The following is an 18,046-nucleotide window of genomic DNA, read 5'->3' as shown; positions in this document are numbered from 1 at the left end:
TGTAAAAGTCACATAATGTCTGTTTGCCGAAAGGGAGCGAAACTCAAAAGAGATATAAAGGACTGAAAAACAATCCCACTGCAGAAGAGGCGGCCGGGGTTAGATGTGAGCAGAGCAAACAGACAGGTCTGTATTTTCATCCATAATTCATCGAGAAGACATGCAGAGGGGGTTTCAAAGGGCATTAATGAGGTGTATTAATACATACATAGCTGTGGCCCCCGGACAAGGTTCGTACGAAGGCCCCTGGCTGACAATGACCTACTGATCTACAGCTGTCTGCTAATTCTTTCCATGCTTTGTGAGAGCTCGCTGAGGTGTACATTTAACCCAAACCTGAGACAGCCTGGTGACTTCTGGGAGGATTTTACACTCTGTGACTACAGATGAAGGATAACAGTGACAGTGAATATCTAAATCAGATTACATTCAATCAATCAATAAAGCCACGAATCACTGAAAGCTTGTTTGATATCTTCCTATTCCTAGTACTTGCAGCAAAATGTTTCTAAATTCCAGACTTTGAAGCAGCTACAGTCAATACTTACATACTATTATTAGGATATTTATATTGATTTGTATGAATGTGTCTCGTTTGTTTTTCTTTGCTTTATGCTGCCTCTTGGCCAGGTCGTCGTCGTAAATGAGAATTGGTTCTCAATAGACTCACCTGGTAAAATAAAGGAAAAATAAAAATAAATAACTAATGCTGACACGGTTTGGTGGCACAATCACTGTTGGAAATGCTGTGATTTTTCGCAAGGCAACAACCAGTTTTGACATTCCCAGGTTCAAACTTCTTTTTCTCTAGTTTTAGAGCAGGAGTGTGATGCTGTGTACTCCAGTAAAGTGAATTTATATGCAGACATTCCCTCAGTGTTAGTTAACTACCTTCAAACACATTTTGAGGCAAGTAAAACCCAACTACCAGAGCTGGCATTGTACATTTCTGCAAATGTTACATTCACACGTTAGTATGTAGTGTTGTGTAGTGTATGTTTGAAAAACACTTTGGGTAACAAACACTTATGGTTTGGAAAAGACCATTTTTGACTTTTAAAAAATCCTATTTGGGAGCCATAATCCTGGCAGAAAAGGCAGCCATGTCGCTTTTTTATGCCTAAAAAGCTGCTGAAAATGCAGCAAAATCCCAACCTGTTTTGTCTTTTTCAGGTCACAAACTGTGGTCTGCAGCTTGGTGCTTATGGCTCATGCCATCTATCCCGCCCTCCACATCCAGATGACAAAGTCAGCTCATACATGTAATCTAAACTACATTGTATGATGCGTATGAAATGTACAAATGCAAGGTATCCGTAGTTTGCAGAAATGTACAATAACAACATTTTCTTATGGTGACTGGGCTGCTGTATGGATTGTTTCAACTCATATTTAGGGTTGCTTTATTGTTTTAATTTACTCTAACTGCTAAATTAGTGTTGTTTCTAGCAGCAGAGGTTTTCATTAAATCAGAAAAGTATAAGTAAGTGAGCAAGAATACAAATCAGACCTAAGATTCAATGCCAGCTTTCTGCACTTGACATTCAGTCATACGTATAATAATTTGTACTCAGTGTCAAAAGTAGTACTTAGATTCAACACCCAGCACTGATCCTGAAATACAAGGCGCATTTTGTCTCACAATTTAGTCTCATTCAAGTCGACCATTTTCACTTCAGTCTGCGATCTGATATGAAAACCTTTAATAACATTTTGCTTAGCAACAGGCTTTTTCCACTTGTGCTCAACTGTGTGTTATCCTTGGAAAAATATTGAGTCTAGACTGTAATACTCAGCAAGTACTTAATGAAAATCTCTCTAATACATGATGTACTGCAAAGGATGACAAAACATAGGAGAGCATCAGCAAAGGTTATTAAAAATGTACAACTTATAGTGCCATGTTTTTTGATAACTTAAAGATGATCGTTGTGTAAATTTAAGACTTTCTACAGATGAATATATAAATTCATTATAAGTGTTTCACTGTAAATCCTGATTGGCTTTCAGAAGAAGCTTCCCACTATGACCTCTTGCTAAACAGCGCTAAGAGTTGTGTTCAGTGTTTAATTCCCATCCAACAAAGTGTCTTAAGCGTCTACTGGATTAAGTGCCTGATGGACTGAGGATAGAACAGCCATTGTTCAACAAATCGTCATTCTCCAAAGCTTATTTGGACTGCACGCCTCTACGCTTGCCAAAAGATTTCTTGATAATGTTGCCAGGGAAATGAACATTCATGCAGAGACTCGGAAAGTGTTGCTGCAGAGGAAGAGAAACTCGCACGGAGAGTAACTTTACGCTTAAGCTGTGATGAACAGTAGCATAAAGCCCACACATGGAGCACTGCTCATTTACATAATAGGATGATTAAAGGGTGGTGATGTTGAGTGCCCCTCAGAAGATTACACCGCCATCATACTTGAGAAAATAACCTTTCTATAAATGCACTCTGGAGAGAGGCAGAGCTACTGTATCTCTTCGGGAGGAAAAACATGCTGAACTTCAAGAGAACAAAAGCCGAAATGATCAGCAGAACTGTGTCAAGGTTGCCAAAAAGTAAAATATGTGACCATACTACCTCTCTGTTTGATGCATTATTGAATTCAGACAACACACACACAGTTCAGCATCTACTGAAAATCAGAAACTGAACCAGGTATTTTCATTATGGAAGGATGTGGACTCAAAACAGAAAAGCACTTACATGGTTGTATTGAAATTTAAGGTGTGTTTATGGATTCACGTTGTCAGCTCATACATTGAGTAACATTACAAGTAAACGTCCGTATGAAAAACTTCACGGTATGAACAGCGGTTAAAGCAGCCACAGCTCAGCCCTGAGCACAGAGAGTTGATTCTCTACCAACCAATCAATGAACTGTAGTGTTTCTCCACCTTTTAGTACCGGTGTGCTAGGTGACAAAAAAAAGGATGGTTCAAAAGTACAACGTCTCACAACAGAAATGCAAAAAAACCCCAACAAAATCATATTAAATCTCAATAACAAACTGAACTGAACCGAGCCAAACCAAACCTCCTGGCGGAAACGCCCCAAAAGGCAGACCAGAGGGCTGTTTACGCAGACTTCAGGGGCATGTGGCAGACCAGAGGCTCACTAGCGTGGATTAGAGAAATACACTTGTGCTGGCTTGGCTTGATTCGATCTGACTTGGTCCATCAGCTGCAGTTTTATTTTTTAGCTGAATGCAAAAAAATTTCGTTCCATGTGCACTGTTGTGTTTAGTTAGAATGACAATAAAGTTGATCGAAGTCTACGACATTAAAAAACCAGCACCCTCTTTGGTGCTGCTCACTATTGTACTTTGCAACAGTTGTTGGTAGCCAGCTACTTTTATCATCATTGATGTTTAGACGTATACAATTTTGCTTAGCATCTAGTTTCAAACTGTTGAAACTGTTGTTGAGGTATCCACCAAGTTTGGCAACAGCAGTGGAGGCTCTTTAAACATGTCCCTAATTTGTAGCCCATCTGACATTACCATGACCTGCTTGGAGGCAGTCTGGCACGCTTTGACACCACTCTGAAGATGATCCGTCTCGGGTGCAACTTGGCACAACTCGGCATATTCAAAGTGGTTATGGCAACAGAAATAAATGCAGCATGGTTTGACTTGGAGTGGCCAAAAGTGCCAATAGTAAAGCCCGACAGAGAAGTTTACGGACTCACCAAAGTAGCAGGCAAGCAGACCAGAGGAGCACTCTGGTGGACTAGAGGGAGGCGAGTGACAAAAGATGTGTGCTTTGTGACAAGAAGGGCCCTGGTGGGACCTAAGCTGAAAACAACAAACCATGAAACAGATCCAGACACTTTCTGGTTACATTTTGGTTTAAAAAAGGGACCTAAAGTGCTTCCATTTAAAGGAACAAGACCGTTTTCTCTACAATGACAAACTGTACGGAGAGTATTTTTCACGCTGGAAACTCAGACTGTAAACGCTGCCTGATTTCACTGAAGTTCTGCACTGAAGCTGCTGGTGAACACATTGTATGTTGGACTACAGCACACACACACACACACACACACACACACACACACACACACACACACACACACACACACACACACACACACACAGACTGCCTGCAGGACAACACTGCCACAATCAAAGACTTACAGAGCACAGGAGAGCTTTTCAGAAGACAAGTGTGAGTGAGTGTTCAAGAGAGAGCGAGGAGAGTGGTGGGGAAGAAAAATGAAATTCAACAGAGAAAAAGAAACAAGGAGAGAGTCGAGTGACATTGTGCATGTTCATGTGTGTGTGTGTGTGTGTGTGTGTGTGTGTGAGAGAATTGTAGAGCCTGGGCGTAAATCTGTGGATGGCGTGGTTTTAACGAGTCTCCTAACCACCCAAACAACCCCTGCTGACATTTACAGTCCTTGCCAGGGGGGAGGCAGGGGGGTCAGTGACCTCACACACATACACACCTATACACACAGACACATACACACACAGACATGCACATGCATGAACGAACACACACACACACACAAAAACGTTGACGTTTTCTGTCTCTAAAAATGAGACACATATTTGCTTTCTTCTCTGGTTGAAGGGCATAATGACCACACACGCCCACACTGTCTCTTTCTCCCTCTCTCACCCAACACACACACACAAAAACACATACTCACACACACTTACACACACACACACTCAGCTATCCTTTAATTTTTATCGTTCTCTCTTTTCATCTTCTTTTACTGCCTCCCTTTTATAATCCGCCTCTGCTCATACAGACATAACATTCACTTAACTGCAGACTCCACGTAGGCCTGCTCTGTCACACACTCACATACACCAACACACACACACACACACACAATGGCTGAAAACGGAATGTGTTGAATTTATACTTCTGCCGTTTCACAGAAAACGTCGCAGCAGAGGAGACACATATTTCATGGCAGCTCCACGGGGGCACCAGCAGGGAGTGTGTGTGGTCAGTAAATACAGAGGAGAGAAGAATAACACACACAAACACACACACACACACATACACACAGACTCTGTTCTTTGTCATCAGTCTCTCACATCGGTCGACTTGCGCTCTCAAAACTTTTTTTGTTCTCCTCAACATTTGGAAATGCCACCAGGAGAAATAAACAACACAGCTCTCTCAGACAACATGATGGTGAACACACACATACACACACAAACCAGTGTCTGATCTCACACTTGCATAAATACAGGGGATGACTTTAATATGACATATGTCCAAGCTAGGCCCCTAATGTCCTAAAATCCAAGAAATGTCTTTAAATCCTAGAAACGTCTTAAAATCCAAGAGATGTCCTAAAATCCTAGGAACATCTTAAAATTCTAGAAACATGTATGGGGCTGCTGCAATTCAGCCCTGACCTCCTGTCATTTTGCAAAAGTGGCCCCCAAGCAAAGCAAGCTGAATATCTGTGATTGAGAGCGTTTGAAGTAGAGCGGTTCTGTTTCGTGAGGCATTTTTAAAAGTATGAAATGATCTGCTTGTTCGACATTCGGTGAGATAAACTCTTTATCTATCTTTAAGTTAAGCCATTACTTAAACAGCTTATCAAGCATACTGTGTTGTTTTCTGATCCATAAAACCTGTTTATCTTTGATGGAACGCTATTTTATCTTCTTTAAAAACATCCCTACGGTGGCCCACAGGCACTCAGCGGTCACAGCCATACATTAATCAATTACCTTTAATGTTTATTTACACGCCTGCTGTACACTTCCAAGGGCATTTTTGTCCTCAGCACCTGCTAATGTCTGACCCTGAAACAGATACACACATTAATCTGCACCCCCACACAGTCACACACACACACACACACACACATAGAGCAATACACACTGAAAACCACAAACCTAAGTGACAACTTTGCCCAGTGCTGTGGCGGCTGAGGGGAAATTGTGCCATCTGCCAGTAAACGACAGTCATTTTATCCCCACTGCTCGTCCATCTGTGGACGTGGGGAACTCTGCTGGAGGCCAGGGGCCCGTGGGGGAGACAGGGGAGACGAGGCGCAGGCCGGAGATGCCTACCAGGTGCAAAGGTCGCTGTATGTGAGCTCCAAAACCTCATTTACCTCATGATTATATCGACAAATGCAAAAACAACTGGATGATACAACAATATATTGTGAATGTTAAAAGCTAAAGCAGATAAGAAACAGTCATGGATGAGTTTTTCTTTTGGGGGGCTTAGGATTAGAGAGTCAGACTATGAGATTTAATATGATTTCAAGATCTTTCTGACTGATAAGGTTAGTTAAAAAATCAGTCTGCAGATTATCAGAGGCAGTAGATTATCGGTTAAACACAAGAGGAGATGATAAATCATGGTTGCTGGTAATAAAACTTTTTAGCTGGACGGCAATAAATCTGAGACATTTATTAATTTTCTTGTAACCTAAAAACTAGGCGTGCAACAATCCTATATTATAAATATATCCTGACTTAAATTGCCGGATTGGATATCAGTGACAATGAGCCAGATCTATTTACTTCAGTTCTATGTTAATGACACGTGTACATACTTCGTCATGCATTAGCAGCACATCGTTAGACTGCGTAACTGAGAAAGCTAAAAATAAACATGGTAGCTGTTTAGGGGTAATTTTGTATTGTATGTATTTGTTTGTTACATTTTGTTTTGCAAAGTCAGGAAAGCAACACTGTAAAAATATTCAATTTATTATCTCAATGTCAACAACTTTAAATTTTACAGCAGCCAAGACACGAACATTTTAAGTTGTAATAAACAGACAATTTTTTACCATTAATGTTTAAGTCAAGCCTGATGTTGCATTATAGATACGCTTTCACATAATAAGGTATACAGCTTATTATTTTACATCTTGATAAGGGCCAATTCCCAAAGCCCTGGGAATGATATCGAAAATTAAAAAGATGGATTGGTGCATCCCTAGTGAATGCATGGAAATCCAGAAAACAGACAGTATAAAGCTTTTCATTTTTGTTAGTTTTCTTCAGGATTCAGGTTTTCCAGAGTGTTTTCTGTATCTGTGGTCACAAAGGAACCTCAACCACATCAAAAATGGATGACACTGTCTGAAAAGGCTAATAAACATGTCTGACACCCAAAAGAGTCACTCAGAGCCAAAAAAAACGTTCCGTCTCAAACATCTCTGCTAAAAACATGGCTGCACATGTTGCCTATTATCACCTGACCATCATCCACTTCACGTCAGATTGATCATCACACCCAAACATGACAAACATTAGCAACTTGAAACAATATCCTGTATCTGGCCCCGTCTGCTTTCGGCACAGGTACACGGAGATCACAGCCTGAACACCCGCCACCCTGAGGGGCTTAAAAAACTGCTTTTTGGATGATGCCAAGCATGATAGACTGTGATGGCTCCCAGCAGGGAAGGCAATCAGGCAGACAGAATCACAACACCTCTATTGTAACATTGTTTTTTTTTTCATGAGGGAGTGCAGAAACAGGCGAGCAGAGGAGCTTTTTTGGGTATGAAGAGTGGAATTCACACACAGGTAGAGGGGCTGTCACACCAGCCTGACGTAGAGCTGCTTTTAAATCTTTTGGGGCAAGTCTGTGTCAAAATGAAATAAAAAATTTAAGTAATTTAAACCTTCAAATGCTCAAGACATTTCACATTCGTTCCAAAGCTCTGTTAACCGTGCTTTTCTTGCATAGTTAAGACCAAAACGTCTCAATGCGGAGGCCTGAAACTGAAAGTTTTCTTGTTTCAGGCATTTTCCAGGTCAAAACTTGAGATAAGAACATTTTTGCTGTCAATCACAAGTCTTCAGGGAGACACGTGTAGCAGCAGCAGCAGAGTCCAAGTCAAGTCAAAAGTCTTAATTTTATGACTTAAGTCCAATCTCAAGTATATATCTCTGGTCTGACATCAGTTATTCGAAAGATTGCACTGTCTAAAGTGTGTCAAAGAGTCACTACATACATGCACAAGTTAAAAAATTGCATGTCCATGTTTGTGCATACACACACTCACACACACAGGGTATCTCAACTTGCATAAGACAGCTGGGTCCTATCCAGAAAGCGCCCGGCTCCTCGTCTTTCTTAATGCACTGTAGCGTGTAAAGTGTGTCAAAGACTCATTTTAAATAACTCACATAAAAAGAAAAAAAAGGGAGGGAAGGGGGAAGAGAAGAAAAAACAACACTTGGCTAACGCCTCAGAAAAAGATTACTCTGCTGTGTTAGTTTTTTTGCGCAATATGGAGAGATTAAAGCAAACACAGTCAACGTTTACTTTGGACTGATCTTTGGGTATTTCTCCGCCTCGAGAACAAAGAGGGAAAATCGCACTAAGCTCAGCGAACCAAGAAGAGTCCAATTAAATCCTGCTCGTAAAAAAAAAAGACTCTGCCACATTCGTATAAACAATAAATGTGCCTTTTGAAATGCCCTTATTTGAAGTGATGAACACACAGCTGAGCAGATGTCATATTAGCATGGAAAATGAAGCGTGGAACAATTGAGGATAGAGCGAAATGTGTATGAACAGCTAAATATTGTCTTTCTTGATTTCGGACAAGCACACTTTCAGGCTTCTTTTTATCCCGGTTTATGACTGAGTGTGAAGCTAAACTTGAGACGGGAATTCTTCGGAGGTGTGTTTTTGTTCTACAAGAAAAGTGTCGCTTTAAGTTTGCTTTTCTCACCTCGTGTGAGCAAAGATGCTTGTTCCGTCTGACAAACAGTCAGACTGGAAGATCTTTAGTTCGTAGTGATTTATAACAGAAAAAAAAGCTAGAAATCTTCATATTTCAGCAGTATTATGCACGTTCACACTTCACAAGCAAGTTACACAAATAACATGAACTAGTTTATGTTCATAGTTTATCATTTGACATCTAGACAAAGTTAACACATAAGTGATTTCTTCAGTTTTTTTCTGTAAATAAAATAAAATCTAAAGATCAACATTCAAACGCAGATATTTCCGAAGACTGGTCAGATGCTTAAACTTTATATGCTGTATAAAATTTATTGCACATGTGACTGACATTCAGGCTCGTTGTTTTGGAGCTAATGGGCACATTTTGCAAAGATTTGTGACATTTTTCTGTTGGAATATGCACTGATTTGTTGGTAAAACTCCATCAAATATTCATATAAACTTGCTTTCTCAGTAGTAGCTATGTTGTCTAAATTGTCAGTTGCACTAACCATTCATTGCAAATGGATACATTCAATTCATCTTTCACCAAAAACATGAACACGTTCACGCACAACAGTGCATTTCAGTGACAGGATTCACACAATATCTTATCAATAAGATAGGTGTTATCTTATCAAAAGTAAATGTTAAATCAACCAATGAGTTCAACACTGTGTAACGCATAATGTTTTTTCATGTGTTTAATTCTTATGGACTTTGAAAAAAAAGCCTATGAACACCCAAGATGCCTTTATGAATATTTTCTCCTCAGATTTTGGCTGTGATGGTGGCAGAAAAAGGATGCAACACAGGTAATTTCATATCTGAAATATGTGATTACTACTTTCGAGTCCAGCAGTAACAATTTGGATGCAATTCAATGTATGAATCTTTGTTTTCTGTCCTGAGAGTTATCAAATTGCTTCAAAATATTAACAATATTAACAATAACCGGTGTTGTGTCAGCAGTGGTATCAGCAGTACAAACATGCTTAAGGTTTGATTTAGTTTCCTACCTGTGGGCTGAGCGGTGGGCAGCCTGGCCGGAGCGACGCAGAGTGGCAGGAGGAAGGAAATCCAGAATGAGCACCACAGAGCCGTCATTCCTCTGGACGACGAGGTGACACGTAGAGCAGCGAGGCCCGACTCAGACTCAGACAACATCCTCCGTTCGCATGCTGTCCGGCAGAACGGCGGCCTCCGACGCCGCAAGAAACTATCCAACAACTCCCCTGCGCTGACCTGAAAGACAACAAACATGAGGAGAAATCAATCAAAGCTGAAATATGGAGGTTCTTCTTCAGATTCTGGCCCAAATTTGACTCAGGCAGACCATGCAATCAACTCTGAAAAAAATAAAATAAACTGCAAATTGAACAAAGTACAAAGAAGCGCCTCAGGGTTTGCACACATGCTACCATATTCTGACCTGACATTCCACACAGATTTCTGGGATTAGAGTGGAAATCCCTCTTCGCAGTTTTTCTCAGAAACTTTCTCAGAGCACCTGATCGTTAAGATGGGCGCACAGGAGCTCTGATGTTGGAGCAGAAACCGGCTCTCTGTACCCCCAGCCAAGAATACAAGTTCATCAACTAATCAATTAGCTTTGCTGCGATAGGATTAGTTGAGGGGGAAGAAAAATCACATCATTTCAGACCTAAACACCCTGTCATTCTTTCCACAGGACTCTTTTCTGCTTGAGAAACTCTTCTGCGTGGTTTAGCAACCGATTGACACGGATTCACTAATCTTCCTGCAGGATAAGGAATGCTGGAGTCTACAGTATCAGTTGCCCAACTTGCCCGGCGGCTCGCAAGAGGAGGAGGAGGCGGAGGAAGGAGCGTGACGGCTCCGGCGAGAGTCGGCGGAGTGCTCTGCTTACTGTTTGCTTAAGCAGGGAGAAGCTGGAATGCACTGAGGGTTCGAGGAGAGAGCTCTGAGCGAGGTGCCCAGAAAAGCAAAGCGCCAAAACCCCCCACATGCACAAACACACACACACACACACACACACACACACACATGTTTACTTATGTCACTTTTGGGGACACTGAATAGACTTACATCCATTTCGTGGAGACTAACCCTAACTAGCCAAAAAACTCTGCTTTTTCCCACTTTGACCCAGGTGCATAAGCTGTCCCAACTAACTGGTCTGGAAGCCTAGGTTAGGCACAAACACACAAATGTTTACTCCTTTCCCACCAAATATAGCATATACACACACAAGTTTTTCAAACATGGATAAACCCGCTAAATATAGGGAATTGACTGCATTCCTACTGCCAGTGAACACACCACTGCAGCTGACGAGTCTGCTTTTCTGTTAGCTGGTGTGTTTTTGGGTTGTTTTGTTGGTGTGTCTGTGCAACTTCACAGATAAACAGTTGACAGCAGCAGGAACAGAGGTCTTTGAAAACTTTTCAGTGGTTTCTCATCTTTCTATATCTCTTACTTATTCATTCTCTCTTTCAAACTTGGTGCAGACTACCTTGGAATAATGTTTGAGTGCGGCTTGGGAGGAGACGGGCAGTAATTAGTGACAGCTCATCATTGCACAGTCATTTGATGTGGGTGTGAATACCATTGGTACACATTCTCAGAGCGAAACAGAGCAGCTGGTGTTCCTGTGTTGCTGCTAGAAGCTAGCGGAGTGAGACGCCCATCCAGAAAAGTACATCATTGTTAAACTCATAACGTAACTGTTTACATATGGCATGTGCCCTGTCTGTTGACCCTTATTTTCTCCAAAATTCAAAATAAACATAACATAATCCTCATGGTCTGTCTCTTGCTTGCTTGCCATTATCTGCCTGCTGCTGTTTGATGATGATAAAGACTTTCAAGTATCCTAAAGATGATGACATGGAACAATGTTTCCAATTTGCATCGATCCAGATCAATTACACCCTATTACTTTTTGGGTTATTACACTGACTTACATTCATTTCCCGGAGACTAACCTTTCACCCCTAACCCTAACTTCTACTTGCCAAACCCTAACTCAATAATCAGCTTTATAATATTTAACATTCCCTTTTTTTGTCCCCAATTGCACAAGCTGTCCCCAGTTGACTGGTCCTAAGTCGATGTCCCCAAATGTAGTCTAAGTTAAACTCCAAACTCCATACAAAGTGTCAAACTTTAGGGGCTCTGTCCAGCTTCAAAATAGCCCTGGCTGTGAGATGTCCACCCCAACGAAAACAGACGCACAGGTTTGCCGAACACACACGCAAACATTTCAGAGTGGGCTTAGCTTCTGCACACAGAGGTGTATTGTACACACACACACTCAGTCCAGAGAAAGGTTGTGTTGTCTTAAGTCTTAACGGTACTGTTTTTCTTTCTCTCCGAGGACCTGTGACCCACTCCTTGCTCAGCACAAACCAAAGCCTGGGGCCGGCTCTGCAAGGCTCTGTTTGCACATTATCACTCCTCGACACAGAAAACACCAACTGGAGGAAACTTCACAAGACACACATGAACAGATAAAGCAGCGCAGACACACTGAGTCTAATCTAAACACTGCACCTTTCATGCTTCGACATACAGCACTGCAGCCTTTTATGTTCACTATAGGCACTTCGATGAGCTTTTCTCCTCCTTGCCGAGCCCATCCTCACCCTCTTACAACACAAGACGCCTACACGCTGCTGCGGTTTGTTTGTACAGCTCGATAAGGCCTTCGCTCGCCGGGCGTGGAGGTAGCTGATTGCAGGCCTCACCGATTTGAATCTTTTGTTTTCTCTGGCACACACAGCAAAATATAAATCTCCAGCTTTTTACAGCCACTTCACTTTGAGAGTTGACAAAGTCTTCAGAGTTGTTTCATGTCAACGTGCAGATCTGTTTAGACAAGTAGCATGACGGCCTCTCGAGTCATGTGAGAAGACACTGGAAAACAATACAGGCTTTAACGTTGACTAATTTGGTGACGGGTAATAGCCAGAGGTGGATGAAGTACCTGTAAGTGATACTTGAGTTAAAAGTTCAGATTTCTAACCAAATAATGACACCTATGTGAATACTACTTGTGTAAAAGTCTTAAAGTATCTGATATTTACTGTACTTAAGTATCAAAAGTAATTTTTCATAAGTATTGAAAGTAAAAGCACAAGTAAATTCTGGTGATGAAGAGGCAAAAAGACTTGAGAATTGTAAGGTTTATTTAACAAATACACTGTAAAAAAAACCCCCACTTATTTGTTTTAACTGGGGGTGATAATTAATCAACAATTGATTAATAGGTCATTAGAATTTAATCACACGTGAAATGTAATCAATTAAGAGAGGCTATGCAATGTAGAAAAACCTGCAGTATGTTGCTGTGAGCCTTAACTGAGGAAAAAAAGTGTTTGGTATTATCTGAAATAAGCAAAGTTTGTTTTTTTTCAAATAACAATTAGTTGATTAATCAATCATCAGTTTTACCAATAATTGAGTGCCGAGGCTGCCTAGGAATTTTAAGTTTACTGAATTTCACAAATCAAGTTGAGGTAATTCTGTATTGATTCAACTTGTCTTTCCAAATTCAGTTTATTTTAAAATTTAAGGCAGTCTGGGCACCAACCTTTAAGTTAAAACAAATACATAAACAGTGTCTTTACAACAACTTTGAGAATTTAAAGAACAAAATCCAGTTTTTCCTTCCCTCCTAGTCCTTCATTTGTCTGTTTCTTCCTTACCTTTTGTAGAAGGTAACTAAAATGCTTAAAGGAAATGTAGTGAAGTAAAAGTTAACGTTTAAAAACTCAAGCAAAGTACAAATACTTCCCTAAAACACTTAAATCCTGTCACAAAGTATTAATACTGTGTTACATTACACCACTGGTAATAGCTAACCTCATGCACAAAGTGAATCCTTGAATACAAGGAGCAGCCAAGTGTTGCAACATGATTGATAGCATGAAACTGGAACAAATTAAATCCCATGTAAGCGCAGTAGGCAATAAATGCCCTTCCTTGACAAAACAGTAACCTTATATCCTCTATTTTGAGTGATAAAACTCAACTAAGAACTTTTTTCACACCAAAGTGGACATGCTGAACATTGGAAATGAACTCTTCACAGACTCCGACTGAAAACACTTTGATTTCACTTAACAACCTCCAGAAGAAGAAGAAGAGGAGGAGGAGGAGGAGGAGGAGGTGGTATGGATCTCAAAGACCCAGCGAGGAGTTCAAAGCCTCCACAGTGTTTTCATGCTAATATTTTCTTAAAGCATGAAAGAGAAACACAACTGCCGCGGTGAATAATACATGAACATTAATCATGCAGAACTATCCTCACATTGTAATAGCTCCGAGGCAGAAAAATGCTTTAACCGGGGTTCAAATCCCTGTCATCCCCCCTCTCTCCCCTCTGCGAGGATCAATGCGAGGCGGTCACATGCTAGTCACACCTCTCCGGAGTGTCAGTAATCTTTAATAATTAAGCCGGAGAATCAACAGCCGGGCCCGGATCGACTTTGTCATTTTGGGAAAAGGGGATTAAAGGGTTTTTTGGGAGAGCACAAGTGCAAACAGCAGCCGAGTGGAGGGCAGATGGGTGGTGGAGAGGAAGATAGACAGACGCACAAGTGGGTAATCTTCCATATCAGTGCCTCTTTCTTCTTCTAATGCTGTTTTTTTCTCCCATTCATTCCCGTGTCTCTGCTCCTCACCTTGTCCCCTCGCTGCGCCTCGCTGCCTTCATCACATCACCGCCCTCTTTTCAAAAACAAACGCACCCTCAGGTGAGAGGAGATATTGATCAGTTGAAAGGACTCTGCATTTTAAAGCTGTCAGAGGTGCAGTGTGACTCAAGGTATAAAGCGCTGCTGCAGGCGGTGGAATCAGGCTCAACCCGACGTAAAACATCTTGTCATGTGTCCAATACTGCACGTGTAAAAGACTATACCTGTCCTCACATTTGTCCTCTGAGAAGATGAGAAATGTCAGTATGTGAAGTGACAGAATATAGGTTCATTTAACCCTCTGAAACCTGGATCAACAGCACTTTTCTCGTGCTGCGTTCAGATGCTTTTCACAAGCTATTTAGGTTATTTCTCAAAAAAAAGGATACTTAATTTGCTCATTTGTAACTTTCTTGTAATTTTTTAACTTTTTTTAGCAAATTTTTGAGCAATGTCTTGTTAAATTGATCGTTGCCCTCTCCCCATGTCTTTGAAAAATCGAACCGATTTGCTCAGACTCAGTGCTTTGGACATTTAACTTTTGTGGCCAATTAAGGTATAAAATACTAAGAATATAGGCCAATAAAGTTCACAACCGAGTATCAGAGACATATTCTGCCTCAGTGGTTCCCAACTGATGGGCCATGGTCCAAAAGAGGCTCGCAGGTCATTCTGAGTGGACCGCATGTGACTCTTGAATGTGTCAAGTTTGTAAAAAAGTAGAGACCTACAGACTTTGTTAAGGGACTAATTTATCATGCCAACCTATTTTTTGTCCTGCGTCATTTTATAAGCATCTACCACTGCACAGGTGACTGTCAGATGTTGTTTTTTTGTTTTTTTTTAAGCTTTTGGGCTAAAACTGTTAGATTCTTTCAGGAAAGGACAAAAATTGCCATTGATTCTGTCTTGTGACTTCATTTTATCTGGTCCACTGGCATCTAAAGTGACACGTACAGCGCTCAAATTCATAGACCTAATAAAGGGAAGCAGGCAATAACAGGTTAAAGCACTAATGGGCACTTTTTTAGCTGCAGTCCTATTTATTTACTGAGTTTTAAGTAGTTGCACTTCATTCTTGCATTATGTTTGATTCCACTGTGATCTCAGCCTACGTGTAGTTTACATTTTGTGAAATAAATATTTTAGATGTGGACCTTGAACTAATGACTGAGGAGAAATCTGGACAAGTTGGGAACCACTTTTCTGAGTGATGGGAGTCCTACAGAGAAATAACAAGATATAAATCTGCTTAAAAAGGCCAGATAAGGTCGCTGCTGCAACACACAGGGTTCTAATTATTGGAATATTACAGTGAATTAATGTTGGAGCCTGAAAAAGATCAGCTTTTCTTCTCAAATTAGACAAGTTGGGGCGGATTAATGCACTATTCTACTCTTTATAATAGAGCGGGGGGGCACCAAAAACTCCGCGCAGAGGGATGGTCTCAGGCCAATTTCGGTAATGAAAAGAGGCAATCAGAGTCTCATTTGGAACAGAAATGTGTGCCTCTGATTGAAAACGCTGCGAACTGGCGTGCGTTATTTCTCGGGTCAATAGATACAATTAATTTGCAGCATTAGCCAAACTATTATCATCCACACGCTTGTTTTACAGCTCTGGAATTTAATAGGCTAACGCACTACAAGTCCCAAATCTCATTTTCAGCACCCCCTCCTCTCGAAGGATGCAATAATCCGGTCATTTTCTCCGGTGATGGTTTGACATGATGGGAGTCAAAGCTGAGCTGAGTGGCCAAAACTCACCATCTGAATCCGATTGAAGCGCTTGTGTTTGAAGAGGGGGGATGAGTGATGTGCTGCTGAGGGGAGAGAACCGCACAGTTCGTTCATTCAAAGGGAGGAGAGAAAAAAATGCGCTGCTTTCTGGAGGGACTTCAGAGATGATCAGAGGCATTAGGGAGTGCGGCTGTGTGAAAGAGGCTGATGTGTAATTCATATTTCTGCTCCTAACCAGTAAAGACGTCACTGTTGCAGTGAGGAGAAAAGGCGTGTTCGTCCTGGCGAGCACAGGACGGCGATGAAAGTCAATATTTCACTTTTTTGACAGTGAGATTATTCATGGAAACGTTTGATTGATTACAAATGGAAACAGAACTTTTATTAGGTGCATCTAATGGACATCCTAAATCCACCCTGATGGACAGAGTAACGTGCGTAATTCCACAATTCATACATCTGTCTTTGCACGATTTCTCTTACTCCAAGAATTTTTTGTCGATATTTTCAAACTTGACAGACTGACACGGGTCACTGCTTTTAAAATGACTTCTTAAATAGAGACACTTTTTTACGCAAGCTGATTTCCATTTAAAATAAGGCAATAACCACAGCCAAATGCCAGTTCCACAGTGGAAAATGTCATTTTCAGCCACTCACCGTGCGTAATTTCACAAACCAGCGCCACACACACTGCAGCCAGCACCAATAAGCCCAGAAACCGAAACCTGTGCGCGCTTTCTCCAAACCAAGGTGACAGAAATACGCGCAAAAAGCGCCCTAACATCAGCTGAGACGCGCTGATTGCGCACACACCGGAGCCGTTCCTTATGCGGCACCTGTGCGATGGCACAGCCTTGAGGGCTGCTCCTTCACGCGTCACACACACCGTACACACTCCTTAGTACAACACGGCCACTTAACGCTGAGAGACAACCTGTCTGACGCACATCTACAAGGAAGTGGAGCTATTTCTCTCATACCTCTGAGGCTGCAAAAAGTTGACTGAGGATAATAATAATAATAATAATAATAATAATAATAATAATAATAATAATAATAATAATAATGTAGTACTTACCCAAAGTATTCCGTTTTGCCAGCAAATTTCAGTATTTCAGATGTCACCAAACATTCAGAGGAAGAAAAACAGTCGTAATTCTCCTGAAAACTTCATAAAAACCCACAAAACTACTTAAAATCCGTAAGTCCTCGCGCCTCGGGGAGCAGTTAAGCGACAGTGGAAAGAAGAAAAAAAAGTCAGAAATCCCCCTCAAGACTGACAGCGAGAGTCCTCGGCTCGGGCACCGCTGCTGCCGAACGCCAACTTCTCCACTAAATCCTGTTTTCCACCACGCGCTGCTGTCCAAAGTGTCCAAACCTCCGAAAAGCGTTCATCCTCTCGCGCACGGGGACGGTGTGGAGCAGGAGGCGGACCGGACGCTGTGAACGCGGCTCCTCGCTCGTCTCCAGCGCGAATGCCAGTCGGTGTGTTTCTCGGATCAACCAACTCGGACTGGTGGCTCTCCTCCGCTGGCTGCTTGTGAAGTAGGAGCTGCACGTTGCTGCCGTCAAGAGAGCGCGGCTGGGAGACAGGAGGAGTTCCTGTTTGCACCTTCAAAATAAATAAATTCAAAATAAGCGCTTTAGCCGATGGACCAATGACGCAATGCTTCTCTGAATGTGTGTATCTGAAGAAGAATGTGCACTAAACAAAAATACATTTCCACAAAATTGAATCTAGTATCTTGTAAAGGTCATATTTAATCTCTTGAAATGTTTTTAAGCAATAATAAAGTCAAATAAACCACGAGTACTCCCAAAATACCCAATCTTTAAACCAGATATAGAATTTTTGATAATTATTTTTTAAATTTAGCATAATTGCCCCTATCCTCTTAACATTACGTCATCTGGTTAATTGTTTTTGTTATTTCTATCAAGGTG

The 18,046-nt window shown here is 41.3% G+C and overlaps 1 protein-coding gene across 6 annotated transcripts in view; it reads right to left on the bottom strand.

Moving 5' to 3' along the window:
• fgfr3 (fibroblast growth factor receptor 3) overlaps nucleotides 1-17,628 on the bottom strand; it is a 98,860-nt gene extending 81,232 nt beyond the window's left edge. For all 6 annotated transcript variants that reach the window (XM_042500597.2, XM_042500596.2, XM_042500598.2 and 3 more), the window contains exons 1-2: nucleotides 17,181-17,628; nucleotides 9,702-9,927 (exon numbers count right to left, since the gene is read on the bottom strand). In XM_042500597.2, the coding sequence (XP_042356531.1) occupies nucleotides 9,702-9,849 (148 nt within the window). In that variant the 5' untranslated portion in view covers nucleotides 9,850-9,927; nucleotides 17,181-17,628. The remainder of the gene's footprint in view (nucleotides 1-9,701; nucleotides 9,928-17,180) is intronic.
• Between the last annotated feature and the right edge of the window lie 418 nt (nucleotides 17,629-18,046).

The sequence above is a fragment of the Plectropomus leopardus genome, chromosome 14 (genome assembly GCF_026936395.1).
Source record: "Plectropomus leopardus strain MGB_pleo_1.0 chromosome 14, ASM2693639v1, whole genome shotgun sequence".
Classification (NCBI taxonomy): Eukaryota; Metazoa; Chordata; class Actinopteri; order Perciformes; family Serranidae; genus Plectropomus; species Plectropomus leopardus.
Note: the sequence above shows the minus strand (reverse complement) of the source record. Positions and strands in the feature narration are given on the sequence as shown.